The sequence below is a fragment of the Pelobates fuscus genome, chromosome 2, assembly GCF_036172605.1.
Source record: "Pelobates fuscus isolate aPelFus1 chromosome 2, aPelFus1.pri, whole genome shotgun sequence".
NCBI classification, from domain to species: domain Eukaryota; kingdom Metazoa; phylum Chordata; class Amphibia; order Anura; family Pelobatidae; genus Pelobates; species Pelobates fuscus.
In genome coordinates this window covers 105,818,038-105,844,290 of record NC_086318.1, presented here as the reverse complement: position 1 = coordinate 105,844,290, position 26,253 = coordinate 105,818,038, and the positions used below count along the sequence as shown (strand labels likewise).

Sequence of the window (26,253 nt, the reverse complement as noted above, 5' to 3'; positions counted from 1 at the left end):
TTAACACAATTATCTCCTAGGCACAGAGATTTATGGGAGGCACTTGTCTTGCATTGAATGGAGACCCCATGCTGGGGGCTGTGTATAAAAAGCAGGCAACTTGGCCATAATAAACCAGTTCCTTTACACCCTTCACTCAGTCTCGACTAGTGTTTGGTTGTACCAGCTATACAGCTATACTCTCTGCAGGAAAACTTTAATCACTAGAAGCTGGATCCAGGACCGGGTCCCAGGATGAGAAGCGACGGTGAGACCCTGGCCAAGCTGCGGTGGCTAGGGGCTGGAGTGCTGATGATGCCCGGCGATAGCTAGGGAGTGTGCTTGCCGGAGATACCCAGTCGGTCCACCACATTAGCATACTAATTATGTTTTAGTGGATATGGACTAATGACATCTGACTTACACTATAGCACCTTAGTCTTGTGTCCAGATATGTCCCATGTAAACTATGTCATGCATCCTTATCAGGAGCCTCATATGTGTGATTGAAATTCAATTAACAGAGAACCTATAAAGTAAACACACTGTGCTGTAATACCAGATTAAACTTTTTTTTATGTTAGTTTTGTGAGTTACAGCCACAGGAGGTTTGGCTAGGACTGCATAAACAGAAACAAAAGTGATTTAACGGCTATATGGCAGAGAAGTGACTTAAGAGACATGATGTATACACTAAAAACACTTAAAGAAAATTGTTTAAGGTGCTTAGAGGGTCAGTTTAAAAAAAAAATGTATTTATTACATTAAAATTAGTACTAAAATGATGCTGACCTATAAGGAATGACATCCCTATCAACAAATATAATAGCAAAAACATCCACTAAACTACATATAAAATGTTTTAATTCCTTTTATTTTATTTTTCCCAGTGAATATAAACGGTTTTGTTAGTATCTGCCTTAAATTCAGAAGGTCTGTGATGTGTGACTAAATGTATGCAGAAACACTTCCACGGGTAGGTTTACAAGCCTCCTAGGAAATAGACAACCTTGTAATTTTCAATTGATCTCCAATTAAAAAAAGCACCATGCCCATTTCTAGAAATTTATCCTCCACCAATCAGAGACAATGCAGCTTGCAAGAGAGGAAACATTCATCAAGTTACACAGAGGTCCCATCTGTCAGTCTCCGCCTGTTTGTTTGAGTGAAAAGAAAGGGATGCAGACTATGCACATGTGTCTTGTTTTATCTTCACCTATTTTTTATATTGCAAATTGATGTCAATATTCCTGCTGAGTTGCGGGGCCTCTTTTTAATTTTTTTGTAGGGGTGTATTTTTGATGGACAAAATGCTAAATGGTCCTTGTCTGGCATACAAGGAGCTCTTGTGTGAAACCACTAACGTGAAGATGGCATTTTAGAAGGCTTGTCAGCTTAATCGTCTTGACAGGTTTGTGTGGTGTGAAGACATTCCGTTCAGGCATGACAAAGCTACAGAAGAAAGTAATATTTTGCCTGGCTGGCACATTAAGCTTTGCTTGTGCGATCGGAATCGCTGCCGCTCTTGGAACCCAGCTCTGGCTAAGAGGTACAATTCTCTGCAAGACAGGAGCCGTGTTAGTTAATGCTACTGGGGATGAGCTGAAGAAATTCATCGGGGAAATCCAGTATGGTCTTTTTTACGGACAGAGAATCAAGCAGTGCGGCCTCGGAGGGCGACCCACCGCGTTTTCATGTTAGTATCCAACACAATATTGTGGTAATTATTTCTAGATTTAGTAAACAAAATTATGGAGCATAGATATTTTAAAATCATTTCTTTACTAAACTACTTTAAAAAAAAAAAAAATGAAATAATATTACTGTAAATGCTGAATTATTGTTTTATATTGTACTAAAATACAGACAGGGTTGTTATTTTTGGTATTTATATAGCATCAACTTATTCCGCAACGCTTTATAATATTGAGAAAAGGGGGAAATTTAGCAATAAATTAGGCAATTACAAAGTGTTACAGGAACAATAGGTTGATGAGGAGCCTGCCCAAAGGAGCTTACAGTCTAGTGTTATTCACTAAAGTAGGAATTGACAGGAATCACAAAATCAAGGCACAAGTAGCAAAACTGGAAAAAGTCTGCATTTTAGCTGTGCTTCTATTTAGGCTATTCAATTTGTAATTCACCTTGAATTCCCTACAATTCTAACTTTATTTAATAATCCTTATTTTCGAAAATAGAATTTCCAGCAGTGATTGCTTCACTTAATTAGCACATGCAATCTTTGTATACGAAATTTACTGTCTCTTACAGGTTTTTCAGTGTTTTCTGCCCTTTATTATCAGAGATCAAGTGAGTTGGTGAACTGCTTCACTTTCAGGAGAACCTCGCTTTCTCAAGTGCTTTGGACTAGTTTTAGGGCTAGAGTCCTTTAAACTTTGTTAGGACAGATACAGAATATGCATGTCTTGCCCTATCCAAATGTTATGTCCTGCCATAGATTGGTGGGAGTTACACTCCAGAGTGCAGCTGTTATTTGCAACTGCTGTCTATAAGTGAGCCCCTCTCACTTTAGGAGCATTCCAACTAGCACCATCACCGTAGGGGTAATGAGGTCAGGTGAGCCCTGGCACCTCTCCATGTAAGTAGTCAAACGGTTTGCTAACAGTTTGGCAACTTCCTCGAATCTTCTGGGTACCAGTCACCTCCTTTATGAGAGTCAGACTAAATCTGCATTAGCTTAGACCAGTAGTTCAGTGCTTAGCTCCTTGGCTAGGAGTGATCAGATGATGCTCTCAGCCAATGACTACTTATACAGGGGTAGTGCCAGAGCACTCTTGGCACCATAACAACTACAACAATCTTGGAGTGTTTTAAAAAAAATCTTTTAGTGATATACCAGGAGAGGAGACCCAATGAAAGGAATAAAAATGTCTCTGTGTATCCCAGCCATATGGTAGAGTTCTGGGGCACATAACCTCAAAAGATAAAAAAATCCCACACTGCGCCAATCAAACGCTCTTAATGATACCATCTGATTGAAATAACCGGGTTTGACTCTGCTATTTCTGTGGAAGGGCCCCAAGAGGCTGTCAAGATGAAGTGGTATGGGTGCCTGCCTATAGATTCCCTTTAATGGCAGCTGCTTCGCAGTACTCCCACTACTTTGTCATGGCAGACCATGATAATTACTCCTCTCTACCAATTTCTGTAGGTTCCATTAGTTTTTAGTTAGTTGGTTGTTGTTTTTTTGCAGTGCATATAGAGAAAAAAAAATAGGTTTATAATGCCCCAACAGCCAAGGTAAGCACTTCAACCATAACAGTGAAATAGTGAAATGAAGTGGCATTGTGAGAGTACAGCACTAGTTTTTTTGTTTTGGTATATTCAGGTCAGTCACATATGTCTAAGGTGTGTAGGTTCGACCAAGAGAAAATATTAGCAAGACTTGTTAGACATAGATATTAGTTGCATAAAGAGAATATATGAAAACATGCTTAACTTTAGCCGACCTGTGGCAGGATGTAATACCGTAGGCTCTTTAGTCCAGATGTGGACTGGCTTCTCCAGTTGAAGGGCGAGATCAGGGTCTCCCTCTGTTCCACAGGCGTTTTGCAAGATCTAGCTGGTAGCCACAGCTGGTGTGTCGCAGACATTTTGGAAGTCCCGATGCTGGTCCATAGCGGTTCCCTCTTTCATGCAGCTTTGCATTGAGGCGAAGGGCGCTTCCTGCATCGCTGCCATTTTGGGGCCCTGGGCTGTGTCGTAGCCGCAGTCTTCTGTGGCGGGTTTAGAGTCGGCGGTCGAGGGGAGTATCCTCTCAAGGCCCTCAGTCCGAGAGAACGGAGGCAAGTGCTGGACACTCCGGGATCCAGGTAAGCGGGCGATCGGGACTTTGGTAGCATGCGTTGAGGAGCCGAAGTGTACTGCCGGGTCAAACAAGGAGTGGAGTGGTGAGGCTCAGGAGGTGAGTTGTGTACTGTGCTGATGTTCGGAGCATTCTCCGCAGTTTGGCTCAGCCTACGCTCCAGTTTCTCCCAATATTCAGCAAAGATTGCATCCAATCTGAGCATGGTTGTCTCCATTAGGCCTTGTGTCGTGGGAATATGCATGGTGGCAGCCATTTTGACCACGGCTGTAGAATAGGACTTACAGTATCAGAGTGTCTGCCGGGTCTTCTCTTCACCTTACCTAGGTGACTCAGGCCAATAGGCATGTGCCGGGATAACCCTCACCAGCAAGGGGTGGGGGGGGGGAACAGGAACCCTAACTGTCAGGAATAACAGAGGGAAGAGCGGCCATCTCTTCCCAGCTGCATCCACCTGTAGGCCGCCAAGGAGTTTCGGAGTTAGACCACCAATCTGCCCGCAAAACTTTGCAAAATGTAGCTGACGGACAGGCAGAGTGTTTCCATCACCAGTATATTGGGTTTCTCTGAGTGAAAGATCGATTAAATTGTCAACTTTGGAGTTTTTGTGCGGAGCTCATTCCAAATGTGGCTGTTCACTATGGCGGTCAGGCCCCGTCCCAGATTCTATTAGTTTTAATGGTGATTTTTGCAATTGCATTTTTTTTAGCAATTTAGCATTTTTGCAATTTAGCATGTTTTTATCACGATAAATCCACCTCCCCCCCCCCATATATTTTTCAATACCACCTTGGAGCTTGGCAGATCTTGAACACACATCATATTTTTATCCTGATAAGAAGCAAATGAAGAAGGTTGTTCTGGAATATGCATCATTTATATGCAGGAGGAACATGATTTAATTAATAATATTATTACTATTACATAACTCTGAGGTGTAACTAGGAACCACCCAGAGCTGGCTCGTTCATACGGTGGCACTGGCATGGGGGGTGCAAGACTAGAGTGATCGGAGGAGGGAAGCGCACAGCGCTCCAGCCTACCTGTAGCTCAGTGTAGCTTGGCCCAGTGGAGTGCACCGCAGTACAAGAGCTTCTGTTTCCTGTACCCAGCCGGACTGACAGGAAGTGCTCACTGAGAGAACATTTCCTGTCAGTCCAGCCGGATACAGGAAACTGTAGATCCTGTACCGCGGTCCGCTCAGCCATGCTGCAAGAAAAGTAATGAGGCATTCAAGGGAGGGAGGGGAACGGACCGGACCGCTAAGGGGGGGCGGGGAGGGAAGAGTGGAAGACCAAGGGAGTGGGATGGGGGGGGGGGCACTAAGAGACAGGGGAGAAAAGAGAAAAGGAGCACTAAGGTACACTCCCCTCTCTTTATGGAGGGGACGACTTAAAGAGAGGGGAGAAGAGCACTGAGAGGAGGGGGGACCACTACGAGACAGGGAGGGGAGGGGAACACTAAGGGACAGGTTAGAGGACCACAAAGGGGGGGGGGGCAGACTAAGGGACAGGGGAGGGTAGATGAACACTAAGGGACAGGGAAGAAGACCACTTAGAGAGGGGTGGGGTGGGGGAGGAACACTAAGGGACAGGGGAGGGGTAAGGAACATTAAGGGACAGGAAGGAAAGGGTATCACTAAGATAAATGGAGGGGTGGGTGAGTTGCACACAGGGGGGCCTGAGTGTGGAGAAAGAAACACATAGGGACATGAGGGGTAGAAAGACACACAGATGAGGCTGGGGATTTAAGAGACACACAGAAGGGCCTGGGGGTGGAAAATCAAAGGGGCTGGAGTAGAGGAAAAAAGACAAGAAGGGCTGGGGGAGAAAGAGAAACACACAAAGGAGCTTGGAAGAGTAAAGACACAAAGGGGCTGGGAGAGAAGGAGACACACAAAGGGGCTGAAGGGAATAAGACACACAAAGGAGGGTTGTAAGAGATGCACAAGGGAGGTGAAAGACACACATTGGGGAAAATAGGGCATAAGATACACTAAAGGGGGTAAGACACAAAAGGGGGGGTTAAGAGGCACACAGGTGCCTTTATTATTACTTTTTTGGGGGAGGGGGGAGCGCGCCAATATCATCTTTGCCTATAATCACTGCAGGCTGCTGTAGTGGCCCTGTAATCCCTGGATTGCTCAATGAAGCTAACAGCTAACACTATAACATTAGTACCTTTTTTACTTATAAGATGTCAGATCCACAAACAGGAGTCATAGTGTTTTGTCTAATCGTAACGCACATGTTGTCCTATTTCACAGTGTAACAAAGAATACTTGTTCTTAGTGCCAGCCTTGTGTGAATTATTTATTAGGATTTTGAGTAATTTACCCATCTAAGGCTGCTCTCCTGGTAACATTATATACTGCGGAGACAGTCTGATGTCACAAGATCACTAACAAATGAAGATAACATCCAAAATAATGTTACATTATAAAAGGTTATACATACAGGAAGCAGGGGAACATTGTAAAAATAAAATAAAAAAGGCATCAGTCACAGCAGACATTACAGAGAGTAATACACTTATAAATTGCATAGTTATAGAAAGGGATATATCACTAATTATAAAAAAAAATTAAAAACAAATAGCGTGTTTCTGTGAAATAAAGGCACTTTTTTATTTTATTTTTATTATGCAAGGTTAGTGTTTCTCATCACGTGCAGAGGATGTAGTGATCTTTCTTTTGACTCGAGATCTAGTTTTATCTAAATATTTTATAACGTTTTAATCCGTCAGTTTGGAATCACTAGGTCATCTACTGTTGTTTTATTTCAAATGTATAATTCCCCAAATATCAGTCTTGAAATGTTGTTCTCACAATCTTTTTCACTTTGAGATTTTATCTCAGCAATTTTGTTTCTGTGTTCTGTTTGGTTGCGTTTCCCTCTCCCACTCTACAAAATATTGTTTTGTTTCCACTCTGATCTCATCTCATGGTGTCTGTTCCATTTTAGTTTGTCTGCTGCCCCTGAAATTCATATGTGTACTGTCCCTCTGTTAGACTCTGCTGACCCTCTTGTAATCTCTTCCTCTCTCCTTGTGGTCGCACCTGCCCCCTTTCTATAACCATTGCAGTCTAATTGTCCATTTTGTTTTCTCCCAAAAAAGGTACAAATACATGAACTTCCCAGCTGCATGCTAGTCAGAATTATTATATTTTTCCCTTTCTCGCTGTAGTCCTGATTATCCTCTTTATGGAACCGTCAAGCCTACTTTTAGCCCAGCTGTCCCTTTTGACCACCCCTTTAGTCCCAATCGTACTTCATGTAGACCACCTGCAGTCCTGATTATCTCTTAAGGAAGCGCTCCTTTTATTTCAATAGTTTATTTTGTAGTCCTGATTGTGTTTTTTTTTCTCTCCAGTCCAAATGTCTCTTCCTTTCACCGTTTTCCCCCAAAATGTCCAAACACCATGACCACTTCAGTGATTTAAAGTGTTCATGGTACCTTGAGGCTGTATATGCAAATACAGAGTTTAACCCCTCTGCTTCTGGCACTGTAAGTCTACCTCTAGCAGCATCATTGGGACATCATTAGCTAGCCCGGAATAAGAGCTACATTTGCCTAATTGATTCTAAGCATATTGAACGTCTGACATCAGCAAGCACAGCACAGTATGCTGGCAACAGATATCCAATGGTGGCATGATCCCCCACCTTCTGAAGTCCTCCCTCAGTCCTGACATCATCAGAAGAGGATTGGGCTGCAGGGAGACCTTGAATGCTGGAAGGGATCAGCACCACAAGAGTTACTCTAACCAAAGACAGTGTATGGAAACACTGTTTTTGGTTGGAATAAACCATTTACACATTTTCCCGACAATTGTTTTTTTAATTATCCTCCTCGTCCTATTTTGCCTTTTAAACTCTATATATACCCACCTTGTTTTTTTACCTCATTTATTCTCAATTTGAATCTTTAATCCTATAAAACAAAAAGGAAGTAGGAATGCAAAGTGTAAAATGAACACTTCTGGGGGGCGGCGCCTGACTTCCGGTGTGAATGGCGGTGTCTTGCTAGAGCTCCGCGCAATCTGGTCCGATAAAAGCTAATATCAGCCACAATTAACTGTCAAATTTACCCCGAAAACCGTGCCACAATACCTACAACCAGAGGTACACCCGAAACTATGGGCGGCGTAAGAAAATCCAAGCAGGGGTCGGCCGTGGCCCCGATCTTCAAAACCCACAGGCCGGAGGAGGATCTAAAGGCCGCGGATCAAAAGGAGTATGACTCCGACTCGACGGCTAGCGACATCAGCCACCACCACAACACCAATCCCATCACGAGGGAAGACCTTAAAGGCCTACTTCATGATATAAAAACAAATATGGCCACGGAATTTACTAAACATTTAGCACCCATACGAGCAGACCTTACCGATCTCGTGCAACGCACTGGCACCCTTGAAGACAAAATGGCCGCCACCACAACCAGGGCAGACCTGCAGGAACAAGCCATAAATGACCTCAAAGACCAGATGAGACACCTCGAAGACGCCCAGGAAGACCTTAACAACAGGTCGCGCCGAAATAATATAAGAATAAGGGGCATACCTGAAGCGGTTGATATGGAGTCCCTAGCATCCACCATCAGGGAGACGTTCTGCAGCCTACTCCCAGAAGCACCCCCAGCTGAGCTTCTTCTGGATCGCGCCCACAGGGCCTTAAGAGCCCCGACTCCTGGCATGACCCGGCCGCGAGATGTTATCGTAAGGCTTCATTATTTTCACATCAAGGAGGCCATAATGAGAGCCACCAGGGATACTCCCCTCCAAATAGAAGGCCACCCGGTAATGTTTTTTCAGGACCTGGCCCCAGAACTCTCCGAAAACGAAGAAAACTAAGGCCGCTCACTATGGAACTATCTCGACAGCGGATCCGGTACGCTTGGGGGCATCCCTTTAAACTCACAGTACGCAGAAACAACCAAACATTCACATTACACGACGTTGCGGATGCGACCAACTTTGCAGAGCGGCTAGGCCTCCCCCTCCCTGGGACCAACAGCGGTGAGGGATCCAATATAGCCCAGACACCACCAACCCGAAGAGAAGGGTCCTCAACCCACCGTCATCGACCACCCTCTGCAGATCTGATCCCCGACATCCAGGGCTAAACCCTGCTGACGAACGAGAAACTCCCAAGAGCAAGACTCACGCGACACCATGACACAGAACACCTCTGCTCCCATACCCAGAGACTTCCACGTTTGAACCACCGAGGCTCTTCCAGCGGCAATGCACTCATAGTTCCTGACACCGCCACCATCGGCATGGCAGAAGAGAAACGCTCCTGCATAATGGACACTTGAGTATTCCCTTAATATTGCACTGTATAACAGCAAATTATTCGCACAATTCTGGTATAGCCGTCCCCACACACTCAACTTACACATAGAACCGTGACAATTTAGCCGCATAGGCCCAATCCACTTAGCAACCGACTTCTTGGCACTCCCACCGAAGCGGTAGCGGTGCAGGCAGAACAAAAAAAAAAAACAAAGAAAATGACAGTAACAGCGTCATGGTATATTCTACTCTACTATTACTTAAGACCAACACCCACTAAGCCCATATACTTATGAACCAACACAAACTAGGACGTAGCTCAGATTTACCTCGGGATCAGCCTTCAATAGTGCAGACATATACTGACATCCCATATGCAAACATGCTAATTTAGAATGCCCGAGGAGTCTAAAATCATCAATGGATGCACAAACTAAGCAAAATACTAAACATCTGAGCTCCCCCTTCTCATATTAGTCGTTATACAATGTGAACAATTGCATCTCTGACCCCCCTTAATATATTATTTAACTCTGCTGCACGCAAGAGAAAAGGATAATACTGCCACACACTGATCCCATTAGGGTAAGGGACATGCACAAAACCTGAGCAAACCACATAAGGTTCTTCAAGGTAATACTGCAAATACCATAGAACCAATAGGCCATTGCCATGAATACAAGGAACGCCATAGAATTAATGGTATATTATTAACTAGCGACATAACGCATACTAGCCCTGAGCCCCCCGTAACATACATCCCATAGAAATTAATACTTACTAAGATAGAAATGCGCAGGGACATTGCAAATAATGTGGGAGGGGGGAGAAGGGGAAAATGTGGGAGCAATGGGAATGTAACAGTAATAGAAATGCAAACAGATTGTTTTATAAATGTTGTGACCTTAACCATACTCCTGATACTTGGGAATGTGTAGGCGTTTCTTGTCTATCATGTGCAGGAATTCAACCACTTGACAAGCAGCCACACACAGAGGAGCCTTAGACACCACTGGTGATTGGGACGCTAGATGACAACCGCGGTGAAATGACCCACCCTCTGGAAGAGACCCACATCCCTCAGCTGACGATTGACTCTGGGTATCGTACATAATCCCACCACACGCCCACTGGCGCGACACGAGAACAGCCTCTCCCCGTCCCCCCTGGACGCCCCTACCTCACGGGGGAGCGGCGGGGGGGTAGGGGCGATGCCACAAGGACCGATTCTTGGCACACGCAACAGCGACCTAACAGTTAATTACAACGACTAGACTAAAGGACCAGAGTGCGACTCTGGCTACCCGCCACTACAGACTACTACACTACCTATTCTTAATCCCACCCCTATAGGAGCGGTCAGGCGAACCACTCCAATACCTACTGGCAACGAGTAAGACCAGTAGTTAGGCCCTTTGGGTCCTCATAGTTTGAACCCCACCCCCTTTCTTTGTCCCTTACTCTCTTTCCGTACCCTCACCCCCTCTACTTCGTACCCTCCCTCCTCTCCCATACACCGAGGCACGGGACCCCGGCCCGCTCACCAGCTTGCCCACAAGCCTACTTATTGCCGGCCATCGATCGGCATGTAAAGGCCTACTCAAGGTCTTAGCAGCTGCAATGCCCCTATCTCTGAAATGTGTCTCCCTCAATACCAGGGGCCTCAACACACCCGCTAGGAGGCATGGCCTACTCCGATGGGCACACAGACAACACGTAGATATACTACTTCTACAGGAAACACACTTTACAACCAAGAGATCATTCCCCCTTACTAACCGATACTACAATCAAAGCTACATGGCACACTCCCCAGATACAAAAACGAAAGGGGTAGCGATTCTACTTAAATCCACATGCCCTCTGACGGATATCAGGTGCACCACGGACCCACAGGGCAGATACGTTTCAATAGAGGGTAAAATAGGCGCAACTCCCTATGCCATAAGCTCAGTATATGCCCCATCCGTACCAAACAGCACGTTCTGGCATCACTACGCCTCGCACATACAAGCCTACGCAGGCAAACGTTTGATAATAGGCGGAGACTGTAACGCCACACATATTCCAGCTATAGACAGGTCAAACCGCGAAGCGAACACCCCGCAACCATCCAGAAACGACACGTACTTCGCGCAATTCCTGGCCACGCAAACATTGGTAGATATATGGAGGGCGCAACATCCGTCTACCCGCGATTATACTTTCTATTCAAACCCACACACCTCATACTCGCGCATAGACCACTTTCTCATTTCCCCGAACTTGGCAACACAGATAACCCACACATCCATAGGCACTATCTCATGGTCGGACCATGCCGATATAACTCTCACCATCCGCATTCCAGAACTAAAACGTCCATGGTCATGGAGGTTGAATCCGCTACTACTCCATGATCCCCATATCAGACTTTCAGTAGCTACAGCCATAAAGGAATACTTCGACACAAACACACCCTCGGTAACTTCCCCAATAACATTGTGGGCTGCACATAAACCAGTGATCAGGGGAACCCTCATCAGCATAGCCTCTGCCCACAAAAAGAGAAAAATGCAACAGATATCAGAGACATTAGCAGACCTACGAAGACTAGAAATTAGCCACAAACACAACCCACAGCCACAAATACTACGTGAATTGATAGCCACCAGAGACCTTCTCAAAAGACTTACACACACCGACACGACCAAGGCAAAGATGTGGCTTAAACAGAAATACTACGAAACGGGTAATAAAGCCGACACCATGCTAGCGCGACGACTCAAAAAAAGAGCAGAAGCCAAAAAAATCTCATCTATACTGGCACCATTAGTGATCTACCCGATCAGATAGGTGACACGTTCCACCACTATTTCCAATCATTTTATAACCACTCCCCGCACCTTAATCATGAGACTACAACATACCGGGAGCTAATAGATAAATACCTACAGAATATGACACTACCCACCCTATCCCAAGCCGCAAAACAAGCCATAACAGCTGAAGCAACGGTAGAAGAGATGGCGACAGCTCTTGGGTCTTGTAAACCCAACAAAAGCCCAGGCCCAGACGGCTATACTGCTCTTTATTATAAAGAATTCAGCCCTCTGCTCCTCAAACATCTCTGTGCAGTGTTTAATGCTACCCTGAGAGGTGACCACCTCCCACCTGACATGACGACAGCGAACATATGTCTACTTCCCAAACCCAACAAAGATCTCACAGAGCTGGACCACTATAGGCCTATTTCTCTACTCAATGTAGATCTCAAAATTATGAGCAAAATGATGGCTAACAGACTTAACCCATATCAAGACAAACTAATCCATCCAGATCAGGTGGGATTTATTCCCAACAGGCAGGCATTGGACAACACACGCAGAAACATCGACCTCATCTGGTTGACCCAACACCGCTCGATCTCCACCACAGTAATCTCATTAGATGCCGAGAAGGCGTTCGACCGTCTACTGTGGCCTTTCCTCTACCGCACATTAGAACACATGAATTTCCCGAACTCATTCCTCGCATTCTTGCGGGCAACATACCATTCTACTCAGGGAGCTCTACTACTCCCCAACATCTCCCCACCTAGATTCCCAATTCTAAACGGCACGAGGCAGGGCTGTCCACTATCCCCTCTCATGTTCGCGCTGTCCCTAGAACCTCTCCTCCAAGCTATACGCTCCAATCCCAGCATAGAAGGTGTGTCCATCAGAGGAGAATCTTACAAGGTGTCCGCTTGTGCAGACGATATACTCCTCACAATCACTAACCCAGATCAATCTATAGACCCATTGCTAGATGCCATAAATGAATACGCACTGGTAGCAGGATATAAACTGAACATCGCGAAATCAGAAATATTACCCATACAAATCTCAGACTCACAACTAGCCAACCTAAAAACCAAGTACCCATTCCGCATATGCCCTACAGACATAACATACCTAGGAATTCAATTACCAGCCGACCTAAACAAGTTATATGAAAAAAACTACACACCCCTTTTACGTCAAGCACACAATGACCTTCGGAAATGGGAGACTCTAGGAATATCGTGGCTAGGCCGAATTGCATCAATAAAGATGAATCTACTACCCAGGCTATTATACCTGTTCCAGACACTACCCATACCTCTCCACACAACTGACCTCAAAACTTTACAATCACCGGTCGACAAATTCATCTGGAATGGCCGCAAACCCAGGGTCCGCAGAACTACCCTCTATGTCCCAAAGAAACAGGGAGGTCTGGGACTACCAAACTTCTCACATTATCAAGCGGCGGCACAACTGACCCAAATCCAACACTGGCATGCACCCCCGCAAACTAAACGATGGGTGGACATCGAACACACCATCTTTGGAAGAGATCACCCATCCCTCTACATGTTGGTCCCTAAACCCCATCGACCCCTACCCCCCCAACTGCCCCGACCATCACACACTCTTTAGACCTTTGGGACAAACTGCAGGACAAATACGACCTATCCTCATTCCTCTCTCCAATGACTCCGATATGGAGGAACAAGCTATTCCCGCCAGGGCTCACCCCAGCACACTTTGCCAGCTTCGACCGAAGAGACATAGATAGGCTTCAACACCTGTATCAAAACAACAAGGTGATACAATTCGCAGAAATCAGGGATGCTGACACATTAACGACATTCGATCACTTTAGATTCATTCAACTACGCAGCTTTGCTTCAAACTAATCATACAACAAGCAGGGACAGCAACACCCTCTCGATTTGAGAGAGATTGCATGAAACATCCGACCAGAAAAGGACAAATCTCAGAGATATACACAACGTTAGCAACTCACCCCACCCAAGTCATACTCCCGTACATCGCGGCCTGGGAGAAGGACCTAGGGCCCCCAGAAGAGAACACAGACTGGGCAGATATATGGGACGCCACTGCATCCATTTCTATCTGCGTAACACACACGGAACAGGCATATAAGATGCTCTTCCGCTGGTACCTCACGCCCAAACGCCTAGCAATCATACATAAAACGCCTGACACATGTTGGAAATTGTGCGGTGAACAAGGAACATTCCTCCACTGTTGGTGGACTTGCCCCAAGATCAAACCTCTGTGGACAAAAATCTCAAACTTATTGTCTAAAATTTTACACAAACCATTCCCTCTAGACCCATGGGCGCTCCTACTCTCACGTCCCATAGTAGACTTAACCAGAGCGGAAAATAAACTCAGCGCCCGCATAGCCCTTGCAACTAGAAGAGCAATAGCGGAACTCTGGTCGACCGCACGAATCCCATCACCAACAACCATCACAAAAAAAATACTTGACCACATACAAATGGACAAACTCACATCCTTGCTCCATGACACACCTAAACACTTCCACAAAATTTGGGATCCATGGATTGAGGGAGACACTTCTCTCCCTTGGTAACCTCATCCACTTCACCTAGACGAAACGCGTCGGATTACACCACTTGGGGACTTACTTTGATGCTGTTGATACCACCTTAGTGTGGATTTTATGCTGTTTTACTTGGATCCTTTTGTAAGTGCATTTGTACATTAAATTTTTCTCGATATAATTTCTGTCTGCACTATCATTTGGTTTCTTTTATTCCAAGTCCATAGAAAAGTTTGTTACTCCATATATACTGAAGATCCTGCCTGACTGAGGATGATGGGCCTGTTTTACATTGCAATCTTGTGAGTTCCATATAATCATCTTGCGTGTCATAACATTTTGGTTCTGTAATACACTATATGCAATTTATTTATTTTATACAGATATCGCTTACTTCATCATTATAAGGTTGTATGTTTTTTGCCTTGAATCTTTAATCCGCTCTTATTTTTTATGCTTTCAATCTCTATATCATTTACATGAATTGCCATTGTTTTAAGTTTCACAGAACATGTCATACTGACGTATTTGTTTCTGTGAAGACACAACCAAAATATAGGAGGTGTAAATTTCCATTAAATGTGGCCTCTTCTACAAAATAATTGCGTATTTTAATAAACCAGGAAAAAATCCTGTTTTAAACAAATGGGGAAAAATTCTGGGAATTAATATCGATAAGGAAGAATGAAGAATGGAATACAAAATTGGTTAATTCTTCATTTATTAGTTCACTGTCTAAATTTACTAGAAACACAATATAAAGTTGCCAATATGTGGTACTGGGTTGCGACAAGAAAAGCAAAAATGTTCCCTTCTCAATCAAATTTATGCTGGAGATGTAACAAATTGAAAGGAACATATATACATATACGGTGGGAGTGTAAACTGGCCAAAGAAATCTGGAAAAATGTTGCTTCCTCATATGTTATTTGCCATAAAACTAAGGTAGCAGAGCTGCAGACCATGTGTCTCACGAGATCTGATTAGAGTGTTGCTGCGGGTTACCATGGCAACGCTTTGACGGTGTCTCGTGAGATTCATGGTCTGCAGACTGGATATTATGGCCACCATACCACCAAGTAATTAATGTATTTAGTCTCCCCCCATCACCCACCCCCCCTCTCACCATCACCCTCCTCTCCCTCTCATCATCACCCCCCTCACACCATCACCCACTAAACAAGCACACACACAGCATCCACTAGGAGGGTGATGGTTATGTGTCTGTTTGTATGTCTGTGTATGACTGTGTTTCTATGTAACTGCAGGTGTGTATCTATGTGTCTGTATATGTGAGTATATGTGTACATCTCGGCATTTCGCCTACACTACACACAGATACAACCCTGCATCCAAATGTCAACACTACATAAAAACACACCACCATATTCACAAACCACACTACAGAAAAATGCACACTTGAATTCAAATGCCAATACGTGCAAACACACTCGTACATTCACTCACACATACTCCATACAAAAACATGCTTACATTCAAACACACAAACACTACTCAGTGTTAAATACATTTTTAAAAATTGCGGGTTTTTTAAATGTTTTCAGCTGGGGGGGTTGCCAAATATAGGATCCGCCCCAGATGCCAAATGTTCCAGGTATGTCCCTGTGTACAAGTCAATTATATCTTTAAAAAAAAAAAGATATGAAATTTTTTTTTTTTTTTCAAAATGTGCCTTCCTCTAAGGGGAAAAATTCCTTTTGCTTTTTCGATTTCCGCATATAGCGCTTTGGCCTAGCCTGTACTGACACTACCCTTTTTGTGCTGAGAGAGAAATTGTACGAGTATAAACGACTAATATACAAAATTACAGGAATATATTTATGGATACTGGGTCTAGCACACACGACCCAGCAAACAGATTTCACCATAGGCTATGCTGTTGAAAGTAGTCCTGACAGAAGACTAAATATGATGAGAAAAGCGAATCCTGCCAATACTCATCAACTTCTGGGTCAGCAATTAATTTAATCAAAGAACACAGACGCTCAAGCACAAAGCAATTCTTTGTAGTGTATCGTTGTACAACAATCCACCGTATGTCACGTAAAATTTGAATGATGTAAAAATGAAAAATAATGACATTGGTAGTCTGCCAATATAATTACATTACGCAGGGGGAAAAAAGAATCCAATTTGCAAAACAATATTGATATGCTGATTGGTCCAGACAAGGTAATGTTTATGCCATGTGATTTAGCGTGTTAAGTGAAAGAAATGGCATAAGTAATCCGTGAAATAAATCAAAACTGCAAAAGTACATTACCTAGCGTAAAAGGCGGCCAAATGGAGCACGTTTTAAACTTAAATACAAATATATTATTTATAAAATATTTTACCAGGAAAGATACATTGAGATTTCTCTCGTTTTCACAAAACATTGCATTGATACATTATGCTACAATAAAATACAAAAACAATATTAATACACTAAAATATACAAAATGTAACATAGAACAGGTAGGAAATATATAATGAACCATGACACGTGCATCCTGTTTTGAGGTATGTAGAGAGGGATCTCTTAAAGGACTTTAGGCTTGGGGAAGATTTTAAAGTGTGCGGGAGGTCATTCCATAATTGCGGCACTCTGTAGGAAAAGGAGGATCGGGCCATATATATAAATATATGCCAAAAAAGAAGAAAAAATGCAGAGGGTCTTCGGATATAAAACAATCCTTAGACCGTCTGCATTGCCTGGAAATAATATTTAGCAAAGTAGTGTGAATAATAGACTGGCTATCATCTACAAAATAGAGGAGGAATAGAGACCAGAAAAAAATTATTATTATAATATAAAGTTGGTATATACTAAATACAATGCCATCTGCAAGAAAGGATGAGTAGGAGATATAATCTTGAAAGAAATATATATAGTATATAAACCAGTCCTATATAACAGCTTTATTAAAAAATGATTATATACTAAATAGGAGTGGATCAATTATAATATATACTCCAATACTTAACATCTTATATGCAGTGTCACACAAAAAGTCCTGTATAGAGATTATAGAAATATAATAGTAGGGGTGTCAGTTGTAAGGCTATGCATACATGGAGAAAAAATCTACATACATGAATGTATCTTAAGATAAATACCTCTCACAGCAAGGCACCTTCCATATATACAATAAGTTAAAGACAGGATATTGCTCCTTAAAGGGAGCCTCAGGAAGAAAAGAGAAATTATTGAGATCAAAAGGTCAGTCTAAAATAGGCTGACAGTATAAATTATAAAGCCTCTCTCCCTGGTAAACTAACTAGACAGGCATAGGAATACAGAGAAAAAATAAAAATAAAATAGACAGATTAAGTTACATATAATAAGTAAATGTCATGGTGCTAGGGTGACCATTCAGTGCCCAGTGCTCATGTGAGATAAATGTGAACGCCCAACGCGCGTTTCGGTGCTGAGAGAGTGCACCTTCGTCAGGAGCCAACTTATAACTAGTGATCAAGTCTCTTAAATACTAATATGCCAGTACCCTACACGTACCTATAGCCAATCGGATCTGGGGGAGTGTTCTGCATGTGTATCTGATGATGAGCCGGCATTTCCGTGTTACGTGTCGGCCCTCGTGGTATACGTAGGGGCGGAGCCATCTCACGTACTACAACGCTCGATCTGCCACACACGTAATACCACTAAGGAACGCCCATGATCGTAACATGGGCGTGTATATACTAATGAGACAACCAATATGCAAAACACCGTCCATCGAAATGTGGGAGTGCTTGGATATAATGGGCTGACAGTCTTCAGCTCCAAAAATATATATATTCTACCATGCATGTACACAAATCATCCAAAATGCATATTAGAGTACAGATTTAAAATCATAGGTAGATCTATAACTGACAGGCAATTTAATTGCCCATATGTAACATAATGCTACCTGTATGAATTGTGATTACCATGCTCCATACAAGTAAAGGTATATCCACCTAGTATTAATGTATAGGTCCAAGTTATAAGGACCACTTATATAATATAGGTGGAAATTATGCATATATCGACCATTGTATACATACATATACTCATTGCTCCTTATAAAATACCCAGATTGTTATCCATGTCCTACTGACTGTAGGTAAGGTAAGAATTAAAGAAAGTCTTATTCAAAACGAATAACACAATAAACACACAACTACATATACTATTTACAAAGATTTACAAGTGCATCTGGCATGATATGCAAGTTTACAACGTATATAAAATATATACAAATATTTACACATAGTATGTGATGTCATATAGAGATAAATGGAAGATGGACACAGACCAATATAACATTGTCAAATCTAATCCGGTATGAAGGATGCATATGAGAATCCCTCATTCAGACCAAGGGGAGAGAGGGTTTTCAATTTATAGATGTAAAAGCTCTCCCTTTGTAGTAGCCTTTTATCCAAATCCCCTCACCCTGGTCCAAGTGTGACTCTTTCAATGCCACAAAATCTAATGCCCTCTGGTGAACCACCATGGTTTAATTTTAAATGTTTGGAGACTGGGGTATCAATCAATCTTTTAGGATTGACTGAGTTTACATGTTCCTCGATCCTAAATTTAAATTTCCGTGAAGTTTTACCCACGTATAATTTATTACAGGAACATGTCAGTAAATAGACTAGTCCTATAGTTTGACAGTTAAAAAAGTTTTTAACTCGAAATTCCTGTTTCCCTGATGAATCTTGAAACTTTTTGGATGGTCTGCGTATAAACTTACACGCCTTGCATTTACCACATTGGTATGTACCTATGACCGAAGATTTCAGCCATGTGGTTATTTGAGATGTATTTTTAAGGTGACTGTGAACCAATATATCCTTAATATTATGTCCCCTTCTTGCTGTCACTGATGCTCTTGGGGTGATCACTCTCTGTAGGTGTGGGTCTTGGTGTAGGAGGGGCCAGAATCTGTCCAGGATCTTCATGATTTGATTCCAACCTGCGTCAAAATTCCCTATACATCTAATTGTCTCTTGTGTTAGTTTAGGATGAATTTTATCATTTAAAAGGTCTGACCGTTTTACACATAATGCACATTTGTATGCATTTTTTAAACATCTATTTGGGTAACCCTTCTGTTTAAATTGGTGTTGTAGAACTGTAGCCTTAAGTTTGAAATCATCAATGGTAGAACAGTTGCGTCAAAGACGCAAATATTGACCAATTGGAATCCCTCTTTTAAGTGAGGGGGGTGGTAACTTGTCCAATTTAAAAGGTTATTGGTTGCTGTAGGTTTACGAAATAGTGTAGATGTAAGGTCTCCTTCATCTGTCAGTGTAATGGTAATGTCTAGGAAATTGATTTTCTTCCCCCCAATTTCGCTGGTCAGTCTCAAATTGATGTTGTTGAGATTTAGGAGACCAACGAACTCAAGGAAGAGATCAGGTGTATCCATCCAGATAATTAATACATCGTCGATGTACCTTTTCCATAATTTAATGTCTCGTGTATTTGTCCATATTGTCGTTGAACACTATGGTGCTTTCCCAACACCCCAGGTGTAGGTTAGCATATGAGGGGGCACAAGCCGTCCCCATAGCTGTCCCTCTCACCTGGTGGTAGTATTTTCCATGGAAAATACAGTGGTTATGAGTTAAAATAAACTGCATTAAATCATGAACGAATTCATTATGTCTCATAGAAACCACTGGTGTTCTATCCATGAGTGCTCTAAGGTGTTGTAATCCCACATCATGTGGTATAGGGCTATACAGACTTTCAACATCAAAACTGCATAAAATGGCATCACCATTGATTTTGATTCCTTCAATTATATTTTAAATGCGAAGGGAGCTTGAAAACCAATTTCCTCAAGATCTGGTCAACATATAGACTAGCATTTTGGGTCAAATTACCTCTGCCCGACACTATTGGTCTCCCATTAAGTGTGGATTGCTGTTTATGCAGTTTTGGAAGTGCATAAAATGTCGCGGTGATAGGTTTTTTAACAAATATAAAGTTGTATTCTTTCTTTGGAATCAAGGAAAGGGAGAATGCGGTATCTAAGATTGTTTTTAGTTCTGCTAAATATTTTTTAGTCGGATCCCCCTTGAGTAGTTCATATGTATCGCCATCCTCGATTAGGCTGTGCACCATTGAGACATAGTCTGATTTGTCCAAGATGACCGTATTACCTCCTTTGTCAGAGGGCTTAAAGATCACCTCATCCAGTTCTTTAAGATGTTTAAGGGAAGTATTTTCTTGTGGAGAGATGTTGCTATTTGGTTGGGTCAAAAGATCTCTGTGGTTAATTTTGTCAATTTCACTGCAAGTTAACTCCACAAAAATATCTATATATTTGAACTCAACCAATTGTGGGGTAAACAGACTTTTTTTCTTTAGATGTGCAAATGGTGGTTGTGGATTTAGGGAATTATCACTACAGATAAGTAGATCCACTAAATTGTCCAATACACCAATATCTGCAACTTGTAAGCCTAGATTCTTTGCTCTTTTTTCGTCTCGGATACAATGGACTTTGTGCAAAGCCAATTTTCTTGCAAATAGATGTATGTCCTTTGTCCAACTAAACTTGTCAAAGTTAGATACTGGGACAAAGGACATACCTCGCTGCAATATTTCTAATTCTGTTTGAGTTGGAGTATATGAAGATAAATTAATGATTTGATTAGAGTCAGTGTTCTTAGCTAATATCGTCTCCTTCTGAACTGTTGGGGGGGTCTGCCTCTGTTCCGTGTCCATGGGGCTAGATTCTCTTCCATATTGGGTTGCCCTAAAAAAGATACCCCTCTTTTTAGTATGCTTCTAGTGCTACGTTCAGATGCAATGGAAGTACTTCCCTTAGATGAATCTGTGTCTAAACAACTAGTCTCATATTCGGACGTAGAAATTGGTTCAGAGAAACTTTTTCTGAAGTTATTTTTCTTCCTATAAACATTCCCACTTTTAAAAATCATTATTATCCCTAATAAACTTAGAGTGTTTCCGAATTTTTATATTCTGTTGAGATTTATCAAGGTTGTTCTTAAGTTTAATTTCTAATGATTCAAAATTGGGTTCGTCTTTGAACACTTCAATCTTATTAATTTGCTCATCCACTTCCTTATTAACTCTTTCTAATCTCTTTGTTTCAAATTTACACAGAATTTCCATGAATCTTTTAGAGCATGTGCCTGCTGCTTCCTCCCACTCTTTGGTAAATTCTTCCTCATCTATATGTGATGCTGGGATATTTTGTACCCTAAGGGGATTTGGATAAAAGGCTACTACAAAGGGAGAGCTTTTGGATCTATAAATTGAAAACCCTCTCTACCCTTGGTCTGAATGAGGGTTTCTCATATGCATCCTTCATACCGGATTAGATTTGACAATGTTATATTGGTCTGTGTCCATCTTCCATTTATCTCTATATGACATCACATACTATGCGACGTGTAAATATTTGTATATATTTTATATACGTTGTAAACTTGCATATCATGCCAGATGCACTTGTAAATCTTTGTAAATAGTATATGAAGTTGTGTGTTTATTGTGTTATTCGTTTTGATTAAGACTTTCTTTAATTCTTAAATAAACAAAACTGAAAGACAAAAGTAATGGCTATCAGAAAATAAGAGGGAACAAGACAGAGTAATAAGTGGAAGCTCGAAAACTGGAGTGAGTGGGGTTTCACCAAATCCCAAGGATTAACGTAGAAAAGATAAGTGAGTAAATCATAGATCTCACATCATTAGACTGTGATTTGGTATGAGTGGATGGTGCATTGTTTAGCTGATCATCCTCTTTAGAAATCCAGGTATCTAAAAAAGATTTCCTGTCTTTCCTAACTGAATCCATATTGGTACTTAGAGACATAGTCTTATTCTTAAACCTCTTGTGGTGAAAGAGTAACAATAAATAAACAAAACTGAAAGACAAAAGTAATGGCTATCAGAAAATAAGAGGGAACAAGACAGAGTAATAAGTGGAAGCTCGAAAACTGGAGTGAGTGGGGTTTCACCAAATCCCAAGGATTAACGTAGAAAAGATACAATTTATCCAGGAGCTTTTACAATAAAAAGAAGAGAATGCCTTATAGTTACACAATAAAATTCAAATTTCTAAAAATGAGGAAATTCTTAAAATGCAAATGTGTGTACTCAGGCAGACAAAGTTGTATAAAATCACAGCATTATGTTTCATAGCAGCAAATAGTCCAAGTATAAATATATAAGTCCCAAATTGGATGAATAATATATACCAGTCTTTTAGAGTGTGTATCATAAACCACCTTTGATCTGCTGGATGAAATAGCAAGATCAACTGGGGTATTTACTTACTCCCGATAGTTGTCCTTTTAATATGGTGTTTGTAATATGGCCTTTCTAATATGGTATTTTTATTATGGTCTTTTTAATATGGTCTGTCTAAATTAATATTATCATAATATGTATGTTATATTCCATTTATTAAGTTTGATGTTCCCCAAAAGGTATGCTTAATTATTATTATTATAATATGAATGTTATTTTCATTCTGTTTAATTAGAGAAGAAGTGAAGATAAGTATTAAGTTCCGATCTAGGTCTTTTTGATGTTATTCTCCTGCGCCACAGGGATGTGTTACATTGCATTATTATATTTATATGTGATTTGCACTTAGTGATAAAATGACATATATCGCATCCCTGCACTGTTTATGGCTTATTATAAGCTGATCATGTATTTTTGATTTCTATTCTTATTTATTTATGCCTACTACTTTTTATTTTTATTTTATTTTATATCATATTTAAATTTAAATTTCTTTATTTCATCTATGTATGTTTTTTTCCGCATTTGATTGAAATGTCTTATTTGCAAATTGCTATTTCTTTATTTCATCTATGTATGTTTTTTTCCGCATTTGATTGAAATGTCTTATTTGCAAATTGCTAATTACTGACTTGTAGGTTTGTAGATATATATACTGGTATTAAGCAAGGTACTGATATGCCTCTGATGAAATTGGGCAATACCCTTTGAAACGCGTAAGGCTACAATCCACATTGGAAAGTTTTCCAAAGGTAAGGAGGCTGGGGGGGTTAAAGTAAAAAAAAAAAAAAAAAGTGTTAATGTGAGTGTCTGTTAGTGAGTGTGAGTGTGTGTGTGTCTGTTAGTGAGTGTGTCTGTTAGTGTGTGTGTGTCTGTTAGTGAGTGTGTGTGTGTGTGTGTCTGTTAGTGAGTGAGTGTGAGTGTGTGTGTCTGTTAGTGAGTGTGTGTGTCTGTTAGCGAGTGAGTGTGTCTGTTAGCGAGTGAGTGTGTCTGTTAGTGAGTGTGTGTGTCTGTTGGCGAGTGAGTGTGTCTGTTAGCGAGTGAGTGTGTCTGTTAGCGAGTGAGTGTGTCTGTTAGCGAGTGTGTGTGTGTCTGTTAGTGAGTGAGTGTGAGTGTGTGTCTGTTAGTGAGTGTGTGTGTCTGTTAGTGAGTGTGTGTGTCTGTTAGTGAGTGTGTGTGTCTGTTAGCGAGTGAGTGTGTCTGTTAGCGAGTGAGTGTGTCTGTTAGCGAGTGAGTGTGTCTGTTAGTGAGTGTGTGTGTCTGTTGGCGAGTGAGTGTGTCTGTTAGCGAGTGAGTGTGTCTGTTAGCGAGTGTGTGTGTGTCTGTTAGTGAGTGAGTGTGAGTGTGTGTCTGTTAGTGAGTGTGTGTGTCTGTTAGTGAGTGTGTGTGTCTGTTAGTGAGTGTGTCTGTCTGTTAGCGAGTGAGAGTGTGTCTGTTAGCGAGTGAGAGTGTGTCTGTTAGCGAGTGAGTGTGTGTCTGTTAGCGAGTGAGTGTGTGTCTGTTAGTGAGTGAGTGTGTGTCTGTTAGCGAGTGAGTGTGTCTGTTAGCGAGTGTGTGTGTGTGTCTGTTAGCGAGTGAGAGTGTGTCTGTTAGCGAGTGAGTGTGTGTCTGTTAGCGAGTGAGTGTGTGTCTGTTAGCGAGTGAGTGTGTGTCTGTTAGCGAGTGTGTGTGTCTGTTAGCGAGTGTGTGTGTCTGTTAGCGAGTGTGTGTCTGTTACTGAGTGTGAGTTTGTCTGTTACTGAGTGTGAGTTTGTCTGTTACTGAGTGTGAGTTTGTCTGTTACTGAGTGTGAGTTTATGTTACTGAGTGTGAGTTTGTCTATTAGTGTGTGTGTTTCTGTTAGCTAGTGTATGCGTATCTGTCAGTGAATGTGTGTGTGTTTAGAATGCGGGGCGGGGTAAAGGTTGGGTGGGGGTGGCGCGCGCGGGGGGGGGCGCCTGAGTTTTGTTCTGCCTAGGGCAGCACAAAACCAGGATACACCACTGTATATATATATATATATGTATATATATATATATACACACACACATATATACATACACTGCTGTGTGTGTGTGTGCTGTTAGTGTGCTGTGTGAGGGTGGCGTGTGTAAGGGTGCTGCTGTGTGTGTGTATGTGTGAGGGTGCTGGTAGTGTGCTATGTGGGTGAGGGTGTTTGTGTGTGTGTGTGCTGTTTGTGTGTGTGTGTGTGTGTGTGTGTGTGTGAGGGTGCTGTTTGTGTGTGAGGGTGTTTGTGTGTGTGTGTTAGGGTCCTGTTAGTGTGCTGTGTGAGGGTGCTGTTTGTGTGATGTGTGTGTGATGGTGCTGTTTGTGTGATGTGTGTGGGTGTCGTGTATTTCTGAGGGTGCTGTTTGTGTGTGTGTGTTTGCGAGGGTGTTGTTAGTGTGCTGTGTGTGAGGGTGTTGTGTGTTTGTAAAGGTGCTGTGTGTGTTTGTGAGGGTGCGGTTAGTGTACTGTGTGTGTGAGGGTGCTGTATGTGTACTGTATGTGTGTGGGTGCTGTTTGGGTGCTGTGTGTGTGCTGTTTGTGTGAGAGTGCTGTATGTCTGTAGGTGCTTTTTGTGTGTGGGTGCTGTATGTGTGTGTGTGTGTGCTGTATGTTTGGACAGATTGTGGAGGTGGGGGCAGATTAGTAAATATCCCCCCTCCCTTCTTACCTTATGTAGGGAGGGGGATCTTTGCTGCCATGTGCCATCCCTGGTGGTCCAGTGGAGAGTGAACTCTAGCCTGCGGGGCTAGAGTTAACTCTCGTGAGATCTAAGCGTTGCCGCGGCAATGCTCAGATCTCGCCAGAGGAACCTGGCGGAGCTGCTGTCTATAGCTCCCCGGGTCCTCTCCTGCCTCCCTTCATGCTGCTGTGGGCCGGTGAGGTAGATCTTTGATCTCCCCGCCGGCCCATGGAGGCTTAGAGCAGAGCCGACACTCAGCGCCGGTTCTGCGTGAGCCAACAGGGGAGAATAAAGTCCTGGGGAATAAAGTGTGGGAACCAAGATTCCCACCCCCCCCCCCAAAAAAATAATATACACTCCAGTGTGTGTATGTATATGTGTGTGTGTGTGTATATATATATATATACATATATATATATATATATATACACACACTGACACGCATACTCAAACACACACACATACACTCACAGACACACACACTCATACATTCATAGACACACACATTCACAGACACACTCATACATTCACAGACACACATATTCACATACACTGACACACATACACATTCACAGACACACATACACATTCACAGACACACATTCACAGATACACACACACACACATTCACAGACACACACACACACACATTCACAGACACACACACACATTCACAGACACACACACATTCACACACACACACACACATCCACATACACACACACACATCCACATACACACACACACACACAAACAGACACACACACACACACACAAACACAGTCACAGACACACACACACAGTCACAGACACACA

At 42.2% G+C, this 26,253-nt stretch overlaps 1 protein-coding gene across 1 annotated transcript in view; it reads left to right on the top strand.

The window, feature by feature from the left end:
* The first annotated feature begins 1,140 nt into the window (after window positions 1-1,140).
* Window positions 1,141-26,253, top strand: part of CLRN1 (clarin 1) — a 29,829-nt gene continuing 4,716 nt past the window's right edge. The window contains exon 1 of the mRNA XM_063441015.1: window positions 1,141-1,675. Within this exon, the coding sequence (XP_063297085.1) occupies window positions 1,423-1,675 (253 nt within the window). The 5' untranslated portion in view covers window positions 1,141-1,422. The remainder of the gene's footprint in view (window positions 1,676-26,253) is intronic.